Source organism: Peromyscus maniculatus, chromosome 8 (genome assembly GCF_049852395.1).
Source record: "Peromyscus maniculatus bairdii isolate BWxNUB_F1_BW_parent chromosome 8, HU_Pman_BW_mat_3.1, whole genome shotgun sequence".
In the NCBI taxonomy this organism is placed as follows: domain Eukaryota; kingdom Metazoa; phylum Chordata; class Mammalia; order Rodentia; family Cricetidae; genus Peromyscus; species Peromyscus maniculatus.
The window spans coordinates 74,051,903-74,076,474 of record NC_134859.1 but is presented as its reverse complement, the minus strand read 5'-3'; the positions used below and the strand labels follow the sequence as shown (position 1 = coordinate 74,076,474).

The following is a 24,572-nucleotide window of genomic DNA, read 5'->3' as shown; positions in this document are numbered from 1 at the left end:
AGAGGATTGATCTCCACAGTATATAAAGAACTCAAGAAACTAGACATCAAAATACTGAACAATCAAATTAAAAAATGGGCTAAACAGAACCTGGAAACAACCTAGATGCCCGTCAACTGAAGAATGGATAAAAAAAAAAAATGTGGTACATATACGCAATGGAGTACTACTCAGCAGAGAAAAACAATGAAAGCATGAAATTTGCAGGCAAATGAATGGAACTAGAAAAAATCATCCTGAGTGAGGTAACCCAAACCCAGAAAGACAGTCATGGCATGTACTCGCTCATAAGTAGATCCTAGAAATAAAATAAAGAACAATCAGACTACAACCCATAGAACTATGGAGGCTATATATATATATATAGCATGGAGGTCCCTAGGACGACTGTGGCTTATAATAAATTTTGGTTTTACTCAATTACTGAGCAAACCTCAATGAAACATCTCACTATTAAGATAAGAATACATATCAAGCTGATAATAGAAAAATTAATTAATTTTAAAAAATAAAAATAAAAGAAAAAATTTGAAATATTAAACAAACATTTTACTAAAGTTAAAAAAAGGAAGAACTAGGGACTCATCATTCCTCTCCACATTCTATTCTTTCCCTTGTTTTATATATTTAGAATTTTTTTATCGGTGGATTCTGCTGGAGGATCCAATGCAGATAAGCACTGGCGGGCTCCTGTTGCAAATCTCCCTCTGGAGCGATGGAAGGATCTTTCTACTAGCATGTGGAGGAGACCCGATCTAGTGTTGGTGTGGCCCCGGAGTTTGGTTTATGTCTTTCCTCAGGACAATGAGGTTCCTCTTTGGATTCCTGAGCACTGAACGTGCCCTGTGGCTGCTGCTGAAGCCCAACATGACAGAGACCTAATGGGTCTCCATGAAAAAATCTACCCTTCTGATGCCAATAGAGATTGAGAACCCAATATGGCCAGCTTTGGCAAGCATTAATGAAAGCCTAGGAACTGTAGCCATGAGATTGGATTCTCCAGAAGAGCTGCCAGCTAAAGTCATGCTGGGATCAAGAAAAACGGGCCTTGGCGGTTCGTGTTCCTGGAGTTGTATCCATGCCAGTGGATGTCCACACAATCCAGAAGAGAATCTGACATTGCTGCTGTCGTTGTTGCTGTCATAACAATGGCGCACACCGCTGCTACTGTTTCTGGGATTACCATTTCATAATTGCTTACTACAGCTAGCACAGTGGAGACCCTAGCAACAAAAGTAGCTACCACAGTTAGTTAATCTTTCATTCTATTGGGCATGATAAATTTAATTCAGTAGTTATATACATCTCGATTGGCTTTAAAAATTATAAACTTATAAACTCAAGTTCCAGTTGCTTTTGGGATACTATCTTACAAGGACTCCAAAATACAGTATGGCTCGTTAAGAAAGGGAATGGCTCAGTTGCCTTTAGCTTACTGGCTATGGGTGAGATAGGACCTCTGTTGGTCTTTTCTGTATCAAACACACAGATTGCAAGCCCAGTGCCACTATGAGATCTTTGGCAGCAATTAACCATGCAGCTCACACACAAATGAGCCAGTATGATAATGAATATTCAGAGATGGGTAATGCCTGGAGGGCACTCACCAACCTAAGACAAAGCACCTGTGTGGCATGGGCAGGTGTCTCCATGACAGGTAAGGTGACCTGCTGACGTCCCACGCAACCCAACTCAGAAGCTCATTTTTTAATAAAAGGGGGACCTGCAAGGCCCTGGCCTCCATTTTGGGTAACTGTTGCCTTGCTTGCGGACCTTGACCTTGATATTCTCCCAATGCTAATTCCCTGCCAGATTCCACCCTCCTGAATGCTTAAGGGAAGTTATTTGTCTGTGTATCCTGAATAATGGGCATTAACAGCTTAGATGCAAGATTGTAAAACATCAGTAGCGAACTTCTGCCCTCCAGGGTCCTCCCATTGTGCTGTAAGCCTGTATTTAACCTCCTACCCCCTTCAAGAAATGACATTCGACATTTAATATATATATATAATTGAATGAATACTGCGAATGTAATCTATGAATACCACAAATGTGATTAATATCATGAGTGTAAGTAATGAATATCATGAGTGATGAGTGTAATTTAAAAAAAAAAAAACCCATTGAAGTAAACAAAGGAAAAAAAATGGGCTAAAGAGCTAAATAGAGAATTCACAAAACAAGAATCACAAATGGCTGAAAGACATTTAAAGAAATGCTCAACATCCTTAATCATCAGAGAAATGCAAATCAAAACGACTCTGAGATACCACCTTACACCTGTCAGAATGGCTATGATAAAAAACACTAACGACAGTCAATGTTGGAGGATGTGGAGCAAAGGGAACACTCCTCCACTGTTGGTGGGAATGTAAACTTGTACAACCACTGTGGAAATCAGTATGGCGGTTTCTCAGAAAATTAGGAATTGAACTACCTCAAGACCCAGCCATACCACTCTCCATACCCAAGGAATGCTGATTCATACCAAGGAATGCTGATTCATACCACAAAGATACTTGCTCAACTATGTTCATAGCAACACTATTTGTAATAGCCAAAACCTGGAAACAACTTAGATGCCCGTCAACTGAAGAATGGATTAAGAAAATGTGGTATATATACACAATGGAGTACTACTCCGCAGAAAAAAAACAATGACAGCATGAAATTTGCAGGCAGATGGATAGAACTAGAAAAAAAATCATCCTAAGTGAGGTAACCCAAACCCAGAAGGACAAACATGGTATGTACCCACTCATAAGTGGATTCTAGATATAAAGTAAAGAACAATCAGACTACAACCCACAGAACCATGGAGGCTATATATATAGCATGGGGGACCCTAGGACGACTGTGGCTTATAGTAAGTTTTGGTCTTACTCAATTACTGAGCAAGCCTCAATGAAACATTTCACTATTACGATAAGAATTTATGCCAGGCGGTGGTGGCGCACGCCTTTAATCCCAGCACTCGGTAGGCAGGTGGATCTCTTTGAGTTCGAAGCCAGCCTGTACTACCAAGTGAGTTCCAGGAAAAGGCGCAAAGCTGCACGGAGAAACCCTGTCTCAAAAAAAAAAAAAAAAAAAAAGAATTTATACTGTATCAAGCTGATAATAGAAAAATAAATTAATTAATTTTAAAAAAGGAAAAAAATTTGAACTATTAAAAAAAAAAAAATCTCCACTACAGCAAGCAGATCTTTTGCTGTCAAAGCTTCTATCCCCTCCTCTTCAATTCCCCCAGCAGAAGGCTAAGGGAAAAACATTTGAAGCAGGAGATTTTTAAACCTCAAAGCTTACCACAAATTACACACTTACTCCAGTAAGGCCACACCTCCTAAGCCTTCCCAAAGAGCACCACAAGTGTGGACTAATTCAAATGGCTAAGAATATGGGTCATCTCATTCAAATCACCACACCTTGTGACCAAAGTCTACTGGAAACAAAGGCAGGATTGCCAAAAGTCTGAGGCCATCGTAAGCCACAGTATGAGACCCTACCTCAATCACTCAATAAATGAAAGAATGAATGCAATGAAAGAATGAATGAAGATAAATGGAATAATAAATAGACACACAGACAGACAAATAGGGATGAAGAAAAGATGAATATGTTATTTTTTGAGATGAAGTCTAGGTACTATGTGCTCTAGGAGGGCCTCAAAAGCTCTATATAGCATAGGCTGGCCTCAAACTCATGGTCCTTTTGCCTCAGCCTCCCATGGTCCTTTTGCCTCAGCCTCCCAAAGGTTACAGCTGTGCATCCCATGCCCAGCAAAGACTATTTCATTCTAGCTAATATTTAATGCTCACTCAGCAGCACATAAACAAATGTATTTCATCACCTGATGCTCTACCTCCTGAAGTAAAGATTCCAACAGCTCTGTTTCTTGGGTAAGAGATGTCTTCTGACCTGTTTGAAAGGAGCAAAACAACAACATTCAGGTTCACTATAGACTTAAGAATGAGATAACTTCCTATGAACATACTCAGTAAAAAGAGATCCACTGCAACTGAGCAAAACTTCATTAGTTACCCCTAATGACTTTCCTAAAGCTTTAAGAAGCTGAATATGGCCGGGCAGTGGTGGCACACACCTTTAATCCCAGTACTCGGGAGGTAGAGCCAGGCAGATCTCTGTGAGTTCAAGGCCAGCCTGGGCTACCAAGTGAGTTCCAGAAAAAGGTGCAAAGCTACACAGAGAAACCCTGTCTCTAAAAACAAACAAAAAAAGAAGCTGAATATGATTTTGTTTTACTTTCGGAGACAGGGTTTCTCTGTGTAGCTTTGGAGCCTGTCCTAGAACTCACTATGTAGACCAGGCTGGCCTTGAACTCAGAGATCCACCTGCTTCTACCTCGAAAGTGCTGGGTTTAAAGGTGTGCACCATCACTGCCCAGGAGAATGTACTATTTTTAAAAGGCAGCTTCGAAAAAAAACACTGGAGGTAACCCTATTTTTAGACAAAATTCAATTTAGGACTACAAAATTTATCTAAAAAGTTTACAGGGCTGGGTGGGGCTAGAGTTTGGTAGAATGCTTGTCTGGCATGCACAAAGCTCTAAGTTAATGCTCAGCTGGGTATAAACTGATATGTCTAATTTCAGAAGCACTCAGAAGGTAGAGACAAAAGGATCAAAAATTCAAGGTCATCAGCAGGTACCACACACCTTTGATCCCAGAACTCAGGAGGCAGAGGCAGGTGGATCTCTATGAGTTTGAGGCCAGCCTGATCTACAGAGTGAGTTCCAGGACAGCTAAGGATACACTAAGAAACCCTGTCTCAAATAAAACAAACAAAAAGAATGAAAGGTCACACTTGGCTATATAGCCAATTTGAGGCCAGCCTGAGTTATTTGAGACACTATCTAAAATTAGTAAATAAGAAAAAAAGAAATGTACAGTGATAGTCTTGGGTTGAATCTATGGTATCCCAAAACAAATTAAAATAAACATAACAATGAAAATGTGCTTTAAATGGAACATTTTTTTTTCTAGACTTGATGTTCCTTTTGGCAGACACAGTAACAACTTCATTCAGTTACTCTGAAATTTCTCCCCCAAATTTAACTTTGGATTAAAAGAGGGATGTAGTTAATAAATTAGCAAAATGTTTACATTAAATTACAACAAAAAGTCTGTCTATTAAGAATTAAGGTAGGCCGGGCGGTGGTGGCGCATGCCTTTAATCCCAGCACTCGGGAGGCAGAGCCAGGCGGATCTCTGTGAGTTCAAGGCCAGCCTGGGCTACCAAGTGAGCTCCAGGAAAGGCGCAAAGCTACGCAGAGAAACCCTGTCTCGAAAAACCAAAAAAAAAAAAAAAAAAAAAAAAGAATTAAGGTGATAGTTATGTTGCGTGATCTGCTGGGGGGCCCCCTGGTGGTAGGATCAGAATCTATCACTGGTACATGAGCAGACTTTTTGGAGCCCACTACCAATGATGGGACAGCTCCTGTAGCCTTGAAGCCCGGGGAAGGGCTTGGACTTGCCTCTACTGGATGTGCCTCACACTGCCTTCTTGTGGGGGGGGAGGGTTGGGAGGGGGAAGCTGTGGGGGCAGGAGGAGGGAAGAAAAGGGATCTTTGATTAGTGTGTAAAATGAATGAAAAACATTTCTTAAGGAAAAAAAAAAAAGAATTAAGGTAGCCAGGCAGTGGTGGAGCACACCTTTGACCCCAGCACTCAGGAGTAGTAGGTGGATCTCTGTGAATGAGGTCAGCCTGGTCTACAGAGCAAGTCCGAAGACAGCCAGGGCTACACAGAGAAACCCTGTCTCAGGAAAAAAAAAAAAAAAAAAAAAAAAAAAGAAAGAAAGAAAGAAAAGAAAAAAAGACAAAGTCATTCCACAAGCCTAGAGAAAAAAAAAAAACTATAAAATACAGTAACTTTTCATGATAAGAAAGTAATTTAAGCCGGGCTTTGTTTGGCACGCCTTTAATCCCAGCACTCAGGTGGCAGAGCCAGGTGGATCTCTATGAGTTCGAGGCCAGCCTGGTCTACAGAGCGAGATCCAGGACAGGCACAAAAAACAACACAAAGAAACCTTGTCTTGAAACCCCAAACCACCCCCGCCAAAAGAAAGTAATTCAAGCTTGGCAGTGGTGACACAAGCCTTTAATCCCAGCACTCAGGAGGCAGAAGCAGGATGATCTCTGAATTCGAGGCTAGCCTGGTCTACAGAGCTAGTTTCAGGACAGCCAAGGCTACACAGAGAAACCCTGGCTAAAAGGATAAAATTCTACTGCACAGGCATTAGACCCGGTAAGGGCAGCAGTGTATGCCTGTACCCAGGGCTGGGGAAGGGGAAAGGGAACAAGGAGATCCTGGGAACTCAGGGATCAGTCAGGACACCCAGAAAAGAGCATCCCAAGCTCAGTGACAGATATTGCCTCAAAAATATAAGATGGAGGAGCTGGAGAGAGAGTCAGTGGTTAAGAGCATGTACAGCTCTTGGAGAGGACCAAAGTATGGTTCCTACCACCCTTTGTCAGGGCAGCTCACAACTACCAACTCCAACTCTGGGGGTTGGGAGGTGGGGGATCTAATGCCCTCTTCTGGATTCTTTCCTGCACTAGCATGTACACATATACACACATTATTAAAAGTAAAATAAATCTTCTTTTAAAAGTTAAAAATAATAAAAAAAAAAAAGGGACAGAGAAAGATACCCAACTTTAACCTTCAACTACATATGCACACACGCGTTTTTGTATTTACACACACAAGCATAACCCCAAATACACACATACATTCCTTAAATTTTAAAAATCTATAGTGCTGACATAATTGATGTTTAGTTAATTAAAGAAGTTAGGCAAACTTACAAACAAAAAGCAAGGCTACATGCAAGAATACATTTGGTTATTATTCAAAATCACATTAAAAGTGAAAAATAAGCTGGGGGTGGTGGTGCACGCCTTTAATCCGAGCACTCGGGAGGCAGAGGCAGGCGGATCTCTGTGAGTCTGAGGCCAGCCTGGGCTACCAAGTGAATTCCAGGAAAGGCGCAAAGCTACACAAGAGAAACCCTGTCTCGAAAAAACCAAAAAGTGAAAAATAAGTAGTTTATTCGCTTTAATATCATTATTTTAAGCAAACAGGAGTAGTGGTGCGTTTAATGCCAGCACTCAGGAGACAGAAGTAAGTGGATCTCTGAGTGTGAAGCCAGCCTGACCTACACAGTGAGTTCCAAATAAGCCAGGACACAGTGAGAGACCTTGTCTCCAAGAAAAAACTGAGGGGTAAACTCTTTCTTTTATCGTGGGGCCATTCAGGCCACAGCATGTGTGTGGCAGTCACAGGGCATCTGTGGAATCAGTTCTCTCCTTCCACCAAGCGGACCGTGCAAACTGAACTGAGAGGATCAGGCTTGGCAGTCGGAGCCTTTCCTGGCTGAGCCATCTTGTCAGACACCAACAGGAGTCTTTTCTTTTTGGGGGGATGTGGGGTGACAACATGGGTTTTTCTGTGTGTAGTCCCAGCTATCCTGGAACTCAGAGATCTGCCTGGCTCTGCCTCCCGAGTGCTGGGATCAAAGGCATGTGCTATCACTGCCTGGCAGGAATCTTTTTTTTGTGTGTGTGTGTGTGTGTGTGTGTGTGGGTGTGGGTGTGATGTGTGGGTGTGAATGTGGGTGTTTGTTCAGAGGACAACTATGTATGTAGAGTTGATTCTCCCCTTCTACTTCTATATGGATTCATGGGCTTGAACTCAGGTCAGCAGTCTTACTTAGCAAGCACTTTATGCAGAGCCATCCTCCCAGCTGATTTGACTTTATGAGAAGGCTTTTCATGGTGTAGCCCAGAGGGATCCTCATGAACCTCCTGCCTTAGTCACTTGAGAGTTAGGTGTGTGTCAACATATCTAAGACTCATTTTCAAGTCTTACTGAGTGTGGTAACCCACACCAGTGATCACACTTGGAAGCTAAGGCAAAGGATCACCAAAGTTGAGGCTAACCTGAGCTACACAGTGAATATGAGGCCAGCCAGGACCACTCAGTGAGACCCTATCTCAAAACCCCAAGACAAACTAACAAAATATAAAATAAAATCTCCAGTTTAAACTCCAGCCCTCTGTGTAGTCTATTAAAGGTAAAGGAGTCTCAAAAGAATGTTTTTTGTTTTTAAGGCAGGGTTTTATATACCCTAGTCGAGCCTTGAACTCACTATGTAGGGAAAGCACATGACCTCAAACTCCTGATCTTCCTGCTTCCAATTCCCAACTTTAAGATTACAGGGGGCTGGAGAGATGGCTCAGGGGTTAAGAGCACTGACTGCTCTTCCAGAGGTCCTGAGTTCAATTCCCAGCACCCACATGGTGGCTCACAACCACCTGAAATGATGCCTTCCTCTGGCCTAAGGGACACATGCAAGCAGAACACTGTATGCCTATAAATAAATAAGAAAAATAAAAAAATAAAAAACAATTATTGCCAGGCGATGGTGGCGCACGCCTTTAATCCCAGCACTCGGGAGGCAGAGCCAGGCAGATCTCTGTGAGTTTGAGGCCAGCCTGGGCTACCAAATGAGTTCCAGGAAAGGCGCAAAGCTACACAGAGAAACCCTGTCTTGAAAAACCAAAAAAAAAAAAAAAAAAAAAAAAAAAGAACAACATTACAGGCATGCGTCAACTCTCCCATCTCCAAATATATCTAGAAGCTTAAAAAAAGTAGGACCATTCATACACATGACTGACTGCAGCTGGGGACCTAAGAAAATCTGATTTTCTCTTGCATGAACATTTATCTAAGTGATACTGAAAAGCAATGGCTACAGATTTCTTCTAATTGCTCCACTGAGTGAATGAAGAGTATCGTTTAATCATACACACACACATATATTTGAGACAGGGTTTCTCTGTGTAACAGCGCTGGCTTTCCTAGAACTCACTTTGTAGACCAGGGTTACCTCAAACTCAGAAATCCGCCTGCCTTTGCTTACCTAGCACTGGGATTAAAGGTGTGTGCCACCATGCCCAGCCTAAAGAGTGTATGTTAAAACTATCACATTAAAAATTAAAAAAATTTAAAAAGAAACCCTGAAGTCAGATTGTATAGATTAATAATATGAAAACATCCATGAACTAATATATGAATACCCAAACTGAAAGATATAGTCAAAATCTTAGAAAGAACACAAAGCATAAAATATTGTTCATACTTTAAAAGATTTTATATATATTGGGTTATAATGAAAATTATAAAGCAAGTTTTGTATTAGTAAAACACTGCATAAATTAAGACTACAGCTTAAGCCAGGTCTAGGCCAGATTGGTTGAGGCTACACAGTGAGACCCTATCTTTAAAAAAAAATCAATGAGGCGCTGGAGAGATGGTTCAGAGGTTAAGAGGACTGGCTGCCCTTCCAGAGGTTCTGAGTTCAATTCCCAGCAACCACATGGTGGCTCACAACCATCTGTAATGAGATCTGGCGCCCTCTCCTGGCCTGCAGGCTAACATGCAGACAGAACACTATACATAATAAAGAAATCCTTTCAAAAAATGAACAAACAAACAAACAAAGAAGAATGAGGAAACCTTTAAGAAACCCAAAGAATAAGCAATGTGATTAAATATAATTTAGATTTAAGGTAAGACTTTAAATCTAAAATCAAACACCTAGAATTTAAAACTCTCAGAAAAAGCTGAGACAATGGCTCATATTCACAAACATCAGTGTTTTACTTTTTTTGTTTTGGTTTTTTTGAGACAGGGTTTCTCTGTGTATCCCTGGCTGTCCTAGAACTTGTTCTGTAGACCAGGCTGGCCTCCAACTCAGAGATTCACCTGCCTCTACCTCCCAAGCACTGGGATTAAAGGCGTGTGCCACCAATGCCCGGCCTAGTATTTCACTTTCAATGACCACAGAATAAAAGAAAAAGGGACACTGATAGCGAATTGTTCTCTTAGTTGTGGGAGTCAAAAAAAAAAAAAAAAAAAAAAAAAAAAAGCTACCTACTAATGAGTTCACAGACTATTTAGGATTTTCACATAAAAGGTGTGAAAAAGTTTTCTCTTTGATCATTTCTCAACAGAAGTCAGACTTGTAGTCGAGATTATATAACATGGAGTTGCCTAAAATCCTAAGATTCCTTCCTAGTCATAACAACTCATCAATTGACTCCTCAAAGACGGACACACAAACAAGGTCGGGTACCATGTCCTCCAGCGGACTGAACACACTCACCCATGAGTGTTATGAGCTTGTTTTTCAGCTGTGTGTCTAGTCGTGCGATCATCATCTCCACCGCATTCCGAATTTCCCGAACACGCTCATCCTTTGCATTTCTTACAGCTTCTACATTTCTTTCCTAGAAGATAAACAAGAACATAATGCAATCATTGTGATTACTCTTAAAATCAGTTAATTACCTCTTTAAAATTCATAAACAAAATTTTAATTGTTTGTACTGCATAGGTAAAACTGATTTTTTTTTTTAAAAAAAAATCCTGTAAGTTTGGGGTCAACAAGTTGACTTGGGAGATAAAGATGTCTGCCACCCAGTCTGACAACCTGAGCTCGATATCCCTGGCATCTACGTGGTGGAGAAAGACCCAATTCCTTCAAGTTGTCCTCTGACTTCCAAACCTAGGCCATATAAAGGTGTACATACACACATACATACACAGTAAATGTTGTCATTTACTAAAATGACAAAAAAGAAGTTGTCAATTCAACTAAATCCATTTTAAAGATTATTAAAAACAAACAATTAGGGCCTGGTGAGGTGGCTCAGTAGGGAAAGGTGCCTACCACAAAGCCTGATGACCCAAGTTCAAACTCAAAGACCCGTATGGTAGGAGAGAACCAACTCTTGCAAGTTATCCTCTGGCCTTCACATGCATGCACTCACACACCTACCTATATGTGCAAACAAACACAAATAAATGTAATAAAGCTCTCAAAATAAAGAATATAATTAAGTTTCTTATAATTTAACAAATATAGTAATAAAAAGGTCTTTACTGTAGGTGCAGTTTTCCTGTGTGTGTCCCAGCAGTGGCTCCCAAATAACCACAACTGCCTGGGTGTGCTGGCACACACCTATTATCTCAGTACACGAGAGGTGGAAGCAGAAAGACCAGGAGTTCAAGGCTAGCTTCAACTACAGATCTGAGACCATCTTGGGCTGCATGAAACCCTGTCTCAAACAGACAAACAAAATTTAGGTAACAAAACTAGTCCCAATCACACTCAGATAAGAAACTACTTTATAAAAACAAAAGGGTCTAAGAGATGGCTTGGCAGGAAAAGGCACTGCCCACCAAGCCTAACAACCTGAGTTAAATCCCCATGAGCCATACAGGGGAGAGAGCTGGTATCTGCAAGTTGTCCTTTGACCTCCACAAGAATGTCAGGATACGTGACTACATGCTCACATACACTAACACACACATTTAAAAAAACAATTCTTGGGAAATGGCTCAGTGTCTTAAAGGAGTTGCTGTACAATACTGATGACCTAAGTTCATTCCTCAGAATCCCCAAAGTTGTCCTCGACCTCCATATACGTACCATAGCAAAAGTATGCCCACACAATCACACACTCACACACACATTCTCACACACACACACAAAGAAATACATTCATTCTGAGAGAGAGAGAGAGAGAGAGGGAGGGAGGGAGGGTGGGAGGGAGGGAGGGAGGGAGGGAGGAAGGAAGGAAGGAAGGAAGGAAGGAAGGAAGGAAGGAAGGAAGGAAGGAAGGAAGGAAGGAAGGAAGGAAGGAAGGGGCAATTCTACAGCTTTAACTGGTCCCTATATGCCATAGCTCTGGGTGCAATTCCTCTACTGTTTGAAGCTGACTGAGACTTGAGGTTTATCACCCCATCAAATCTTTAAACTTTGAAAATCTTGATTTGAACATAGAAGTTATATAAGAATATATACCACAGAATCAAAAAAGGTTATCAATCTCATGTAAAAGTAATCTTACCACTTCTTGAACTAAGCTGATCAGTTCCATAAGACGTCGACGAAGTTTGGCTACCTCTTCATTCACTTTAGTGACATGTTGTTCATAAATTTCTGCCAAAGGTTTAAACATGTGTCCACCATGCTACAGAAATCATATGAGTAGTGTGAGGAAGTTTCATACACTGCAATTACATTTTCATTCCTCTTTAACATTCTATGGACAATGAAAAACTGGTAAATTATTTTCAAAAATTTCATCTTTTAATATCACCTTTATTTTCTTAAAATAAGCCAGTGCTTGCAAAAAATTATCTAGAAAACGTAGCAATGCCATCAAGAATCTAAATACTAGACATTAAGAAAATAACGGAGCTAGTTATGGTAAAACATATCTTTAATCCCACCACGTAGGAGGCAGAGACAGATTAATCTCTGAGTTAAAGGCTGGTCTGGTCTACACAGAGAATTCTAGGACAGCCCACAGAGAAACCTTGACAGAGTTATCTTGTTTAGCAAAAGCATCCCACCATGGTCTCCACACACACAAAAAAAAAAAGTGGATTTCTTTTTTATTTTAGATTTTATTTTATATGCATGAATGTTCTGCCTGGATGTATGTATGTATACCACATGTATGCCTGGTGCCCCAGAGAGATTAGAAGATTTTGGATACCCTGGAACTGGAATTACAGATGATTATATGGATTGAGTTATGGATGCTTATAAGTCATCAGGTGGGGCTAGGAATTGAACTCACGTCCTCTGTAACAGCAACAAGTGCTCTAAACTGCTGAACCAACTCTCCAACTATATGATGTAGAATTTTTTTTTCTTGAGACAGGGTTTCTCTGTGTAGCCCTGGCTGTCCTGGAACTCACTCTGCAGACCAGGCTGGCCTCAAACTCAGAGATCACCTGCCTCTACCTCTTGAGTGCTGGGATTAAAGGCGTGTGCCACCACAACTGGCTGATGTGGATATTTTTCCACCACCCCGCCTGATGTGGATGTTTTTAAATGCTGATTCTGAGAATGTCTCTTGAGCTTCTTATAAAACTTGCTTCAACATCAAATTGTGGTAACTTAAATTCAAACTCAGACAAAGCTCTCTGGACTGAGCACTACTCAACCAGCTCAGCCTGCCATGCTCTCGGTCAATACACTGCCCATAGCCACACAAAATGACCAGTCTTATAGTTAACCTGAGACTTAGGCAATTACTGATGTAGATAAACTTTTATTTCTCCCACTAAGAATCTATTGTTTTAGTCTAGGGTTAGAGCCCATTGATAGAACACCTTTACTAGCATATGGGAGGCTCTGAATCTCCAGCAGTGACAAAAACAAAAACTCTTATTGTGTTTAATCTCAACCTATTTATGTTGTTATACTGAACATAAATGTTTTAATTGGCTATTAAGTAATGGAACACAGCTGTTAAGCAACTTCTAGGAGGCTACTATGAATGCTTCAGACTTAATAAAGGTAAGTTGGCTTAAAAACCTTTTAGCTAGGGCTGGAGAGATAGCTCAGAGGTTACGAGCACTGGCTATTCTTCCAGCAGTCCCAAGTTCAATTCCCAGCAAACATATGGTAGCTTATACCCATCTATAATAAGATCCGGTGCCCTCTTCTGACATGCAGACAGAAACACTGTACACATAATAAATAAATCTTAAAAAAAAAAAATGTTTTAGCCAGACACACTACACGCCTATAACCCCAGCACTAGGGAAGCTGAAGCAGAAGGACTTGAAGTTTAAGGCCAACCTGGCCTACATAGTGAGATCCTGTCTCAAAAAAAAAACAAACATCTTTTAAGCCAAGCAAGGGATTGCATGCTTGTAGTCCCACCTCTGGATGGAGGTTAAGGTGGGGGTAGGCAACAACCCTGGGAACAGTGAGGGCCTCTAAACAAGATTAGAAAGACAAACTAAATAATACTTCATTACTTCAGAAGCGTCTAAAGTCTGAAGATCAACTGACCAGTACTCAAATCAGAGACACACTGGTCCTGGGCTGAGGATGTAACTTACTGGTGTGGCACTGGCCCAGCAAGCATAAGGCCCTGGGTTCAATCACCAACACCACAAAAAAAGTAAGGAGAAAAGAAGAAAGGAGGAAAAATAAAAGTTAAATGTGAATATATATTTTATATACATTAAGCTATGAAAGCAGTACCTATCCTATATCAACACTCCTGACCAAAGAGGCTCTTCTGGAATAGCAGGAGGTGCAACACTTCTAAAATGCATAAAACAGGTACATTTTTCATCAAAGTAAAATGATACTTTATTCTATCTAAATCAACTAATGCTATAATGCCTTCTAGTATCTAAACCAAAGAGAACATGCTGAGTTTGTTCTGCTCACCATTCCTCCCCAAAGTGCACACTGATGGCAGATACACTTCTTACAAGTCCAGCAAAATACACTAAGTTTCTCATGGTGATTTTCACATCTATACAATATGAAAAGAAAAGGTAGTTATAAATTAAAACTGAAATATAATTTCCAAGAAATTTCTAAGCTAAGGCAAACAGATGACTCAATTTGAAATGGTTATAGCATCATAAAAAAGGTAAAAGGTATTCAACAGCTTCTAAGAATTAGGCTAAATAATTACACATGGACAAAAATGTTAAAGTACTTTTTTCATTAATCTAAACTTTAAACAAGCAAATGACAGATTCCTTTCTAAATAAACTACATTCCCCACTTCCTGTCATCACTATATACAATAAATGCTATCCCATTACTGCCTAATACAAAGACTAACCTTCAGGACAAGAGCACATGTATGTATATGCACAAGTACTTTCCTGCAACTGGCCAATAATAACAAACAAGAGATATCAACTGCACAATGTCAATACTAGGTCACCACTATAAATGAACAATTCAATTAAAACTTTCTCTTAATACAGATGCTCACATATAAAACAATGAAGTTCAATTCTGCTACAGACTTAACTGTGCTCTCCCCAAAATTCTTATGTTGAAGCCATAAGCTCCAAAGGGACTCAAAAAGAAGGCAGCCAGTTACAAGTCAAGGATAGAAGCTTCACTAGGAACCAACCCTTCATCAAGCGCCTTGATCTTGATTTCCTGCCTCTAAAACTACAGAAGGGAAAAAAATTCCCACTGTTTAAACCACACAGTCACCTACCGTATCAATACAGTCTTCCCTTACATGGCATATTACATAACACCAAAATCTTGGTATGATGGCACACATCTGAAATACATTTGGGAAGCTAAGGCTCAAAATTACAACAAAACAGAAGATTGCCAGATTAGGAAACTGTAGGACATTTATTCCTTTTATGAGAGGCACTAATAAAAAAATGTAAAAGTCCAACCAAAAAAAAAATCCTTTTCCAAATAGTGATATCTCATCATTCTACAGAGGTCACTGATGAAATGTGTTATTATATTTAAATCACTTTTTGGTATGACCACCACAATGCTAAAAGTAACAGCCTTAAGAGTCCAGTTTAGCAAGCCAGGCACGGTGGCGCATGCCTTTAATCCCAGCACTTGGGAGCAGAGGCAGGCGGATCTCTGTGAGTTCGAGGCCAGCTACACAGAGAAACTGTCTCAAAAAAACAAAAAGAAGGGGGAAAAGCGCAGTTTAGCTAGAACAGTAGTAGAAATAACACCCAGTCTTATTTAATTAAGGACTAGCGAGGCATCAACTGAGCACAGTGGCACAAACCTGTAATCTCTCCCCAGGAGACTGAAGCAGAGGAAGGCTAACTACAAAGGGAAACTACAAAGTTAGTTTAAGGTCACTCTGGGATACACAGCAAAAGCCTGCAGCGGAAAAGAAAAAAGAAAAAAAAAAAAAAAAAGAAAGAAAGAAAGAAAAAAAAGAGCCAAACAAATAAGAACAATCCAATTTAGCTACCTCTCATTTCTGTGGGTCATACCTTTTCTTCTTTTTAAAAAATGACTCATTATTTTTTATTACTTTAAATTACGTATACATGTATCTGTTTGTAGGTATGTTCATTTAAATGCAGGTGCTCATGGAAGACAGAAGCATTGGATCCCCCTGGAGTTGGAGTTACAGGGAGTTATGAGCCACATGACGTGGGTGATAGGAATCCAACTTAGGTCCTCTGCAAAAGCAGTATGCACTCTTCACCACTGGGCCATTTCTCTAGCCCCATGGTCCTAGCTCTATAAAATAATAATAATAATAATAATAATAATAATAATAATAATAATAATGTTAAACTTAGTATTTTAACACACTGTGTATAAATAGTTACTTTAAATTTGACATTCCTGGAATCTCTCCTAACTTTCCACTTTTGATCTGTTCCTAATAACCCTATAGATATGACCAATATTTGTAAACATGTAATATAAAATGACTCATTCTTTTCTATCCAAAATTTGCTCCCATTGTACTTTCTAACAAGACTGTACCACTGTATTATTGCTGTGTTCCTGTCAATCAGTTAAAAAGAATTAACCTATTCATTTGCCTTTGTATCTGCTAATCTAGCACAGTACTTTTGTGTGCCTCTGTGGGTGAGAGGTCATGAAATAGATGTTAAATAAACAACATAGAAAGAAAAACTTTAGGTATTGAGCCACAAATGAAAGAATTTAAAAGGTTAACTAATATTAACTTTCTCACTTATAGAAAAAAGAGAACACTATCAATATAGTGTCATTAGACCTTGAAGTCAGTGAGTATTTTCACATACATGTGGCCCTAGGTTCAATCCCCAGGACCCAATACATACATACACAGACATTCTTGAGCAAGTACACACCAAACCAATTATAGAAGTGTATGCATACGGATACATAAAGTTTCATTAAAACAGCACATGGCATAACCTATTAATTCCTGAACCAAAGGACGGAGCACATACTTGTCCTTCTCGTTCTCTTCGTGCTTGGTGAGACTGCACAGTTGGAGAGTATCAAGCTGCTGTGTCACCTCCTCTGCCCAGCGACAATTCACTAGTTCCCGGAGCTGGAGTGGAGCACTGAAAAGAAAATCCATACATGTATATGTTTCAGCACAGACATCCAAGATTTTTCTAAAGTAAGTATTCCTCAAAAGACAGCACACTATTAAAACAATAATAAAAGTCAGGTCTGAAAAAGCACATCTGTAATTTTATCACTAAGGCTACAGAACTGAAGAGTAAAAGGCCAGTTTGGGTGAAATAATGAGTTCCAGGCTACGCAGTGAGGCATTCTGTCAAAAGAGCAAAGAGGCAATGAAAAATATGCTTTGTAACTTATTTTATCACATTCATACATCACACACACACACACACACACACACACACACACACACACACACACGACAAATGCACTATCCAAACAATAACAATGATAATTTAGATGATAAATTTTTAATTTCTTAGCCTAAATTGGACGGTACAAAATGATAGCCATGGGCCTGGCGTACATAGTTCAGTGGCAGCATAATATGCTATTAGTATGAGTTAATTCCTGGGTTCAAGTCATAGACCATCAAAACAATGATAAATGAATGGCAATCATTGGCCAAATATGGCTATTTCATTTTTAAAAAATGGTAACACATGCCTATAACCCCAGCACTCAGGAATCTGAGACTAGAGGATGAGTTCAAAGCCCACCTGGGCTACATAGCAAAACAGTCTCAATAAACAAATAAATAAAATGTCACTAGTCACATTAGACACAATTGAAATGTTCCATAGCACATGCAGCTGGTGGCCACACTAGACTGTATGTAGCAGAGTACAATCACTATAGCAAGTTCTCATTTACAGTGATGCTCTTCTTATAAACTAATATGAAAAAGCAAACAGAAGAGTAAAAGCTGGCACAGTTGCCTAAATAACAATAAATAGAAACAAGCTAAACATTTCTCAATATAAACATAACCTTAAAAAGAGAGTTATCAAACAGATGCTTAAATGACTTACACACACACACACCATCAGTGAAATATTCCCACTGATTTTAGGAGGGGGGAAAAGCAAATTATAAAGCCAGATATGGAGCACACGCCTGTAAATACTATCACTTCAGGGCGTGGTGTCAAGAGTTCAAGTTTATCCTTATAGGTGGAGGTCAGCCTGGGCTACATGAGAATATATCTCAAAGAGTAAACAAATGACAAGCAAGAGAATCATAAACAGTAAGTTACTATACTTGTCTGCTTTAGGAAAAGGTATATAATTGCTGGGCGATGGTGGTTCGTGCCTTTAATCCCAGCACTCAGGAAGCAGAAACTGGTGGATCTCTTTGGGTTCCAGGCCAGCCTAGTCTACAGAACAAGTTCTAGGACAGCCAGGGCTATACAAAGAAACCCTGTTTCAAAAAACCTAAAAAAAAAAAAAAAAGGTATGTAAGAATATACTCCACCTCTTGCATATAAGAATAACACGCCTGTCCATTTCTTCTGAAAGGATTCTTTTTGTCCAGTAGATAGTCTCACACTATAGCTCAGGCTAGCCCCAAATGCATGGCAAACCTCCTGCTTCAGCCTCCAGTGCTTGGGATCACAGGTGTGAGCTACCAAGCCCCAATTACACTTTTTGTTTAAATTCGCAAGTTAAGAAGTCACACAGCCGGGCGGTGGTGGCGCACGCCTTTAATCCCAGCACTCGGGAGGCAGAGCCAGGCGGATCTCTGTGAGTTCGAGGCCAGCCTGGGCTACCAAGTGAGCTCCAGGAAAGGCGCAAAGCTACGCAGAGAAACCCTGTCTCGAAAAACCAAAAAAAAAAAAAAAAAAAAAAAAGAAGTCACACAATAAACTATGTAAGAAAAACAAGGGCACAGCACTACAATCACACATAACACATTCAACCTACAATTTGGCCAGGCATACAGACAGATTCTGCACTTGTGTTTCCAAATCTACTCATCACTTTTTATTCAACTTTATCCCTAAGGAACAGCAATGTGGAAAACTGCAGGGGTGGAGGGGGAAGGGGAATTTGCCTGTGGACACCCCAGGGCATCCTCTGACCCCATGGCTTTTCTCTCTTTTACCATTTTCCATATATATAAACAGCAAAACACTTACCGACAATGAGGACACTGAGCTCTCTGCTCTGTCAGCCAGCGCTAAGGAGGCAAAATAATTAAATTCTGATTATAAAAACACCATTACTTTATATATCTAACCATTATAAACTACATTTAATGAGTTTAACTCTCTAGTGCCTAAATTTATTTTAGAGATACAGAAATAACAGGCAATCTACTCTCTCTCTCTCATCATTATCATTACAGGAACAAATTTTCAAAGGGACAGAATTTATCCCAAAATAGTTAAGAGGCTACTCTCCCATAGGAAAGCAAGTGATTCTAGAGCTAGCTAGATCTCACAAAGATGTAATCTTTATAAAAGTAATGCCATCACTCCACCCTCAAAAAATAAGCCACAATGATTTTTTTTTTCTAACTAATTACAAACCACAGAGTTTAAGGTAGTACTAAATTTACTTTGTAAAAAGCAAACTAATTTTAAGGTACACATTATGGACATGTAAATCAGACCTAAAACATGAGTAAACACTAGGGCCGGTCCTCCTCAAGTCTTATATATAATGTTTGGTAATTTAAACACCCAGAAATTCTGGTTTCCTTACAACTATAAAAAAGTTTCAAGCTGGCGGTGGTGACACACGCCTTTAATTCTAGTACTCGGGAGGCAGAGGCAGGTGGATCTCTGTGAGTTCGAGGCCAGCCTGGTCTACAAAGGGAGATCCAGGACAGGCTCCAATGCAACACAGAGAAACCCTGTCTCGAAAAACAACACCAACCAAAAAAAAAAGTTTCTGGAGACAATAACGTCTCTACAAAACCCTAAACTGGATGACTCAGCAGGTAAAGAAGCTTACTGGCAAGCCTGAAGACTTGAGTTTGAATCCCAACTCTCCTCACCTATATGGTAGGAAGAGAAAACTGACTTCCATAAATTGTCTTTTGACTTCCATATGCTGTCCACCCATACACACACCATTAAGTAGATGTAATAAAAAGCCCAAATTTTTATTAATTTCATGGGTTGACTGAGGGAGCCAGATAAGGGTGTTGAATACCCTAGAGCTGGAGGCAGTTGTGAGCCCCTTGAAGTGGGTGCTAGGAACTCAGATCTTCTGGAAGAGCAGCAAGTTATCTTAACAGCTGAGTCATCTCTCCAGCCCATAATTTCATCTTTTAAATTACTCCTGAGGCTCAGTGTGGTGACACATGCCCCTAATCCTCGCACTTGAATGGTAAAAACAGTAGGATCACAAGTTTGAGGCCAGCCAGGACTACACAGCAAGACTGTCTCAAAACCATCAACAACAATTATTACTGGATGGAAACAGTTGTAACCCATACATAAAACAAATACTTGGGGGCTGGAGAGAAGAGTATTAACTGCTCTTCCAGAGTTTCCAGGCTGGAGTCCAAGCTCCTACAAATGTGGTTCACAACTGTAACTCTAATGTCCTCTTCTGGCCTCCTCAGATACCAAGCATGCAAGTGGTGCACAGAAATATATGCATAAAAAACATCCATATACTTAAAATAAAAAATACACTTGGGTTGGAGAGATGGCTCAGCAGTTAAGAGCACTGGCTGCTCTTCCAGAGATCCTGAGTTCAATTCCCAGCATCCATATGCCAGCTCACAACCATCTATAACTGTAGTCTTATAGAATCCAATGCCCTCTTCTGATGTGCAGATGTACATGCAGACAAAACATCGATATACATAAATTTAAAAAGAATACATCTAAAACAGAGAGATATTAAGACTGTAAACACTTTTTTTTTTTTTTTTTTTTTTTTTTTTTGGTTTTTCGAGACAGGGTTTCTCTGTGTAAGCTTTGCGCTTGTCCTGGATCTCACTCTGTAGACCAAGCTGGCCTTGAACTCACAGAGATTCGCCTGCCTCTGCCTCCGGAGTGCTGGGATTAAAGGCGTGTGCCACCACCACCGCCACCACCACTGCTGCCACCACCGCCACCCAGCTATGTAAACACATATATATTTCTATATTTCTATAAACGTGTTAATGGCTATAGTGGATGTTCTTAATTATCAACTTGATTAAACTGAGAACCACTGAGGAGACACACTTCTGGCTATGACTGTGAGGCTATTTCCAGAGAGGTTTAAGGAAGACAAACCAAGCCTAATGTGGATGGCACTATGACATGGACAGGGACCCTATATAAAATAAGAAGGAAAAAGGAGAGTGAGCTTGGCACCAGCATTCACCTGCCTCACACTCCTGCTGACATGGCTGGATCTGCTTCTGTCACCATAACTACCCCACCATGATGGACTGCATCCTCAACCGGGATGCCAAAAATATGCCCTTCCCAATGTAAGGTGTTTAAGTCAGGTGTGCTGTCACAGTACTTAAAAAAAACAACACTAATGTAAGAGTTTCAAACTTTGTTTTATCTGGCAAATACAATGTGAGGTAAACAATCCTCCACAGCCTACTCTCACTTTGATCACCTATAAAAGATAAGCTTTAACATTAAGTGAGATTCCTAAGGAAACCTTAAAGAACAAGAAAATGCCGAGTGGCAGGGGCAGATGCCTTTAATCCCAGCACTCGGGAGACAGAGCCAAGCAGATCTCTGTGAGTTCGAGGCCAGCCTGGTCTATGGATCGAGATACAGGACAGGCACCCAACTACACAGAGAAATCCTGTCTTGAGAAAAGAAAAAAAAACAGAAAAGAAAAAGAAAAACACTCAAGCAATTAGAATGGCTGGGGATGATGGGCATCGAAGAAACTCCATATGGAGTTTGCTTTCTTTATGGCAAAAGTTAGTCATTTGGTCAAGAAAATGTTCTTGCCTAGACTACTTGACAGTATGTTGTATAAATTGAACATGCAGGACCCATAGGAAGGTGCTGTGGGCCGCAGGAATATATCCTAAGAACTCAGCTGGTTATGGCAAAGTCACTACCTGGAGGGATCAAGGAATTCCTCCAGAGGAAGCCAAATCCCAAGGAGCTTTTGGTGTTATTTGGCTTGTTATATATCAGCTGTATTCTGTTATGAAAATCATGTGTGCCTTCATAGTTTTTCCAATTGACTTTCCCCTAAGAAGGGCTAACAGTGTGGACTGATCACTCTCTGGACATACACATTCCAGGTATTTGGAGAACAGCCTCAGGAAAGGCTTCCTCTGGAATCAGATATCTCCTTTGACCACTTTCAAGGACTAGCAGTAATAACAGTTCACATGCAAGTCTCCTGATTTAAGATAAATTCCACAAGGAGACACCACCTAGGTCAGGTGGACGTTAAGTAATAGCTTTACACAATTTAGCTCGGACCCTTCTTTCTTACAGCCTTACTAACTTTATAGACCTCTAACTCCTTACCTAACCACTTCTAGGAATATTTAGATAACCTTCTGAGCTGATAGCTATGCTCAGCCAGAACCCCAGTTCAAGCCTCCCTGTAATTATCATCATTGGCAGCATCCAGCCAGGTCCATCCCCAGATGGAGGAGAGTACCTTATCAGAGATACCTCTGTACTCGCCAAGAACAGACTTAAGCATCCAGGCTACCTGTTTGAGAAGGCCTGGCAGATGTGCCAATTAAGCTTTACTTCCTCCTTGCCCAAACCTTACCTCTAGTTCCAGATCTCCCTTTAACTATCACCAGAGGCGTCTAGCTGTACACAGGTTGCCTAGCGACTGGGCACACTTTCCCCCACCCTGCAGAAAAATGGCAGATAGCTTGGACAGATATGAGCCACAGGAAAAAAGAAGACAGTTTTATTTTCTCCCATTGACCTAGCAACTTATAGATTCTTAACATTTTCTACTAATCACATTTAAGACTATAGTTGAGCACATAAGATCCCTCTTCTTTTTATTACCCGAATTTAGCCTTTAGTAATTCATTTCCCCATTGGTCACTTCCCTTTGGGGTTGCAAATGATAATTAATGGTTATTGCCCCTCTATGTGATTCTTATCACCCCAGGGCTTCCAGGGTACAGAGACAGAGAAGAGAAAAGAGAATGGAAGAACTAGATGGGTAAGAACTTGAGAGGAACAAACTAAGATGAGGAAGAACTAGATTGAAGGACTAGAAGAGAGTACTAGAGGAACGAGATGGAAGATGAGGAAGAGCCAGATGGGGAAGAACAAGATGAGGAAGAACGAGATGAGGAAAGAGAAGGAGATGGGAGAGGAGATGATATGGGAAAGAACAAGATGGATGAGAACTTTGAAAGGGCAGAATTAGATGAAGGAATTAAGATAGAACCTAGAGAGGACCGCAGATAAGTATAGAGAGAAATCAGGCAACAAATGAGCTAAATATGAGAGCAGAATATAAGCTTGTAACTGACACAGAATAATAAAGTATATGGACTAAGGAGTTTCATGTACATAGATTCATTTCTTTTCATCAAAGATTAATTATCAGCTGGTTGTAGATTCTTCCCGGACCCTGGGAGGGGACTATCGAGGGGCTGGACCCCCATAGTCCTCGTTAGGAAGGTGACCACTAAACTTTGCAAGTGAGATGATCCTTCAGGTTCCTGCTTCACAGAAGAAACTAGCAGACATTCTATAGGACAAGGGGAGAAGTGACTGATTAACTTTGCCAAAATGGGTGAAACAGTCCATAAAATTTCTGCCTTCACTATAAGCTATGCCACAGACTCTAGGCCTGTAGGCTAAAGACAGATGCCCCAACGTTACAGAGGAACTTTGGATGATTGTCCAAGTAGCCAGACGTTTCTGTCATTTTTAGAAATATGGAAGTTGCTTGCAATGCACTTCCTCTTTCCTTAGGTAATATTATATCCTTCTGGGATCTTTGATAGAGTTGAAGACTAGTTATAATTTTTCCTTAGTCATGATAAAAGATAAATTAGATGCCGGGCAGTGGTGGCACACGCCTTTAATCCCAGCACTCAGGAGGCAGAGGCAGGTGGATCTCTGAGTTCAAGGCCAGCCTGGTCTACAGAGTGAGTTCCAGGAAAGGCGCAAAGCTACACAGAGAAACCCTGTCTCAAAAAACCAAAAAAAAAAAAAAAAAAAAAAAAAAAAGAGTTAAATTAGATATAAAACTTTAGACTCACAAAATAGGACAGATGATAGAATTTTCTTCAATTTTTCCAAATACAAACAGACTAGATATTGTCTGAAATTCTTGCTTGATAACTGTTTTATTATATATAATTTTACTATGTTAAAATTAAAACCTTCCTTTTTGATTAGCTAGAAAAGGGGAAGTGCTGTGAGATGTCTTTCTGTATGCTGTGAATACGTGTTGCTCCCATTGGCTAATAAAAAAAGCTGCAATGGCCTATGGCAGGGCAGGATGGAGCCATACAGGAAAATCCAAGAGAGACAGTGAGAAGGAGAGTGGGAGGAGACGCCAAACCACTGTCCAAGGAGCAACATGTAATGGGACACAGGTAAAGCCATAGAACACGTGGTGATACATAGATTAATAGTTATGAGTTGAGTTAAGTTGTAAGAGACAGCTAGCAAGAAGCCTGAGCCAATAGGCCATAGAACTGGTAATTAATATAAGCCTCTGCGTAATTACTTTATAAGCATCTGAGAAACGGACAAACATGGGACATGGGACTGCAGGGTTGGAACAGGAGAAACTTACAGCTACAGGTCAGCTTGGCTACATAGT

General features: G+C 40.3%; 1 protein-coding gene across 10 annotated transcripts in view; it reads right to left on the bottom strand.

Annotated features, from left to right (window-relative positions):
* The window catches only part of Trim37 (tripartite motif containing 37), a 136,512-nt gene that overhangs the window by 103,296 nt on the left and 8,644 nt on the right, over positions 1–24,572 (bottom strand). For all 10 annotated transcript variants that reach the window (XM_006983207.4, XM_042282543.2, XM_042282550.2 and 7 more), the window contains exons 3-8: positions 18,968–19,008; positions 16,809–16,925; positions 14,290–14,377; positions 11,939–12,061; positions 10,189–10,312; positions 3,848–3,915 (exon numbers count right to left, since the gene is read on the bottom strand). In XM_006983207.4, the coding sequence (XP_006983269.1) occupies positions 3,848–3,915; positions 10,189–10,312; positions 11,939–12,061; positions 14,290–14,377; positions 16,809–16,925; positions 18,968–19,008 (561 nt within the window). The remainder of the gene's footprint in view (positions 1–3,847; positions 3,916–10,188; positions 10,313–11,938; positions 12,062–14,289; positions 14,378–16,808; positions 16,926–18,967; positions 19,009–24,572) is intronic.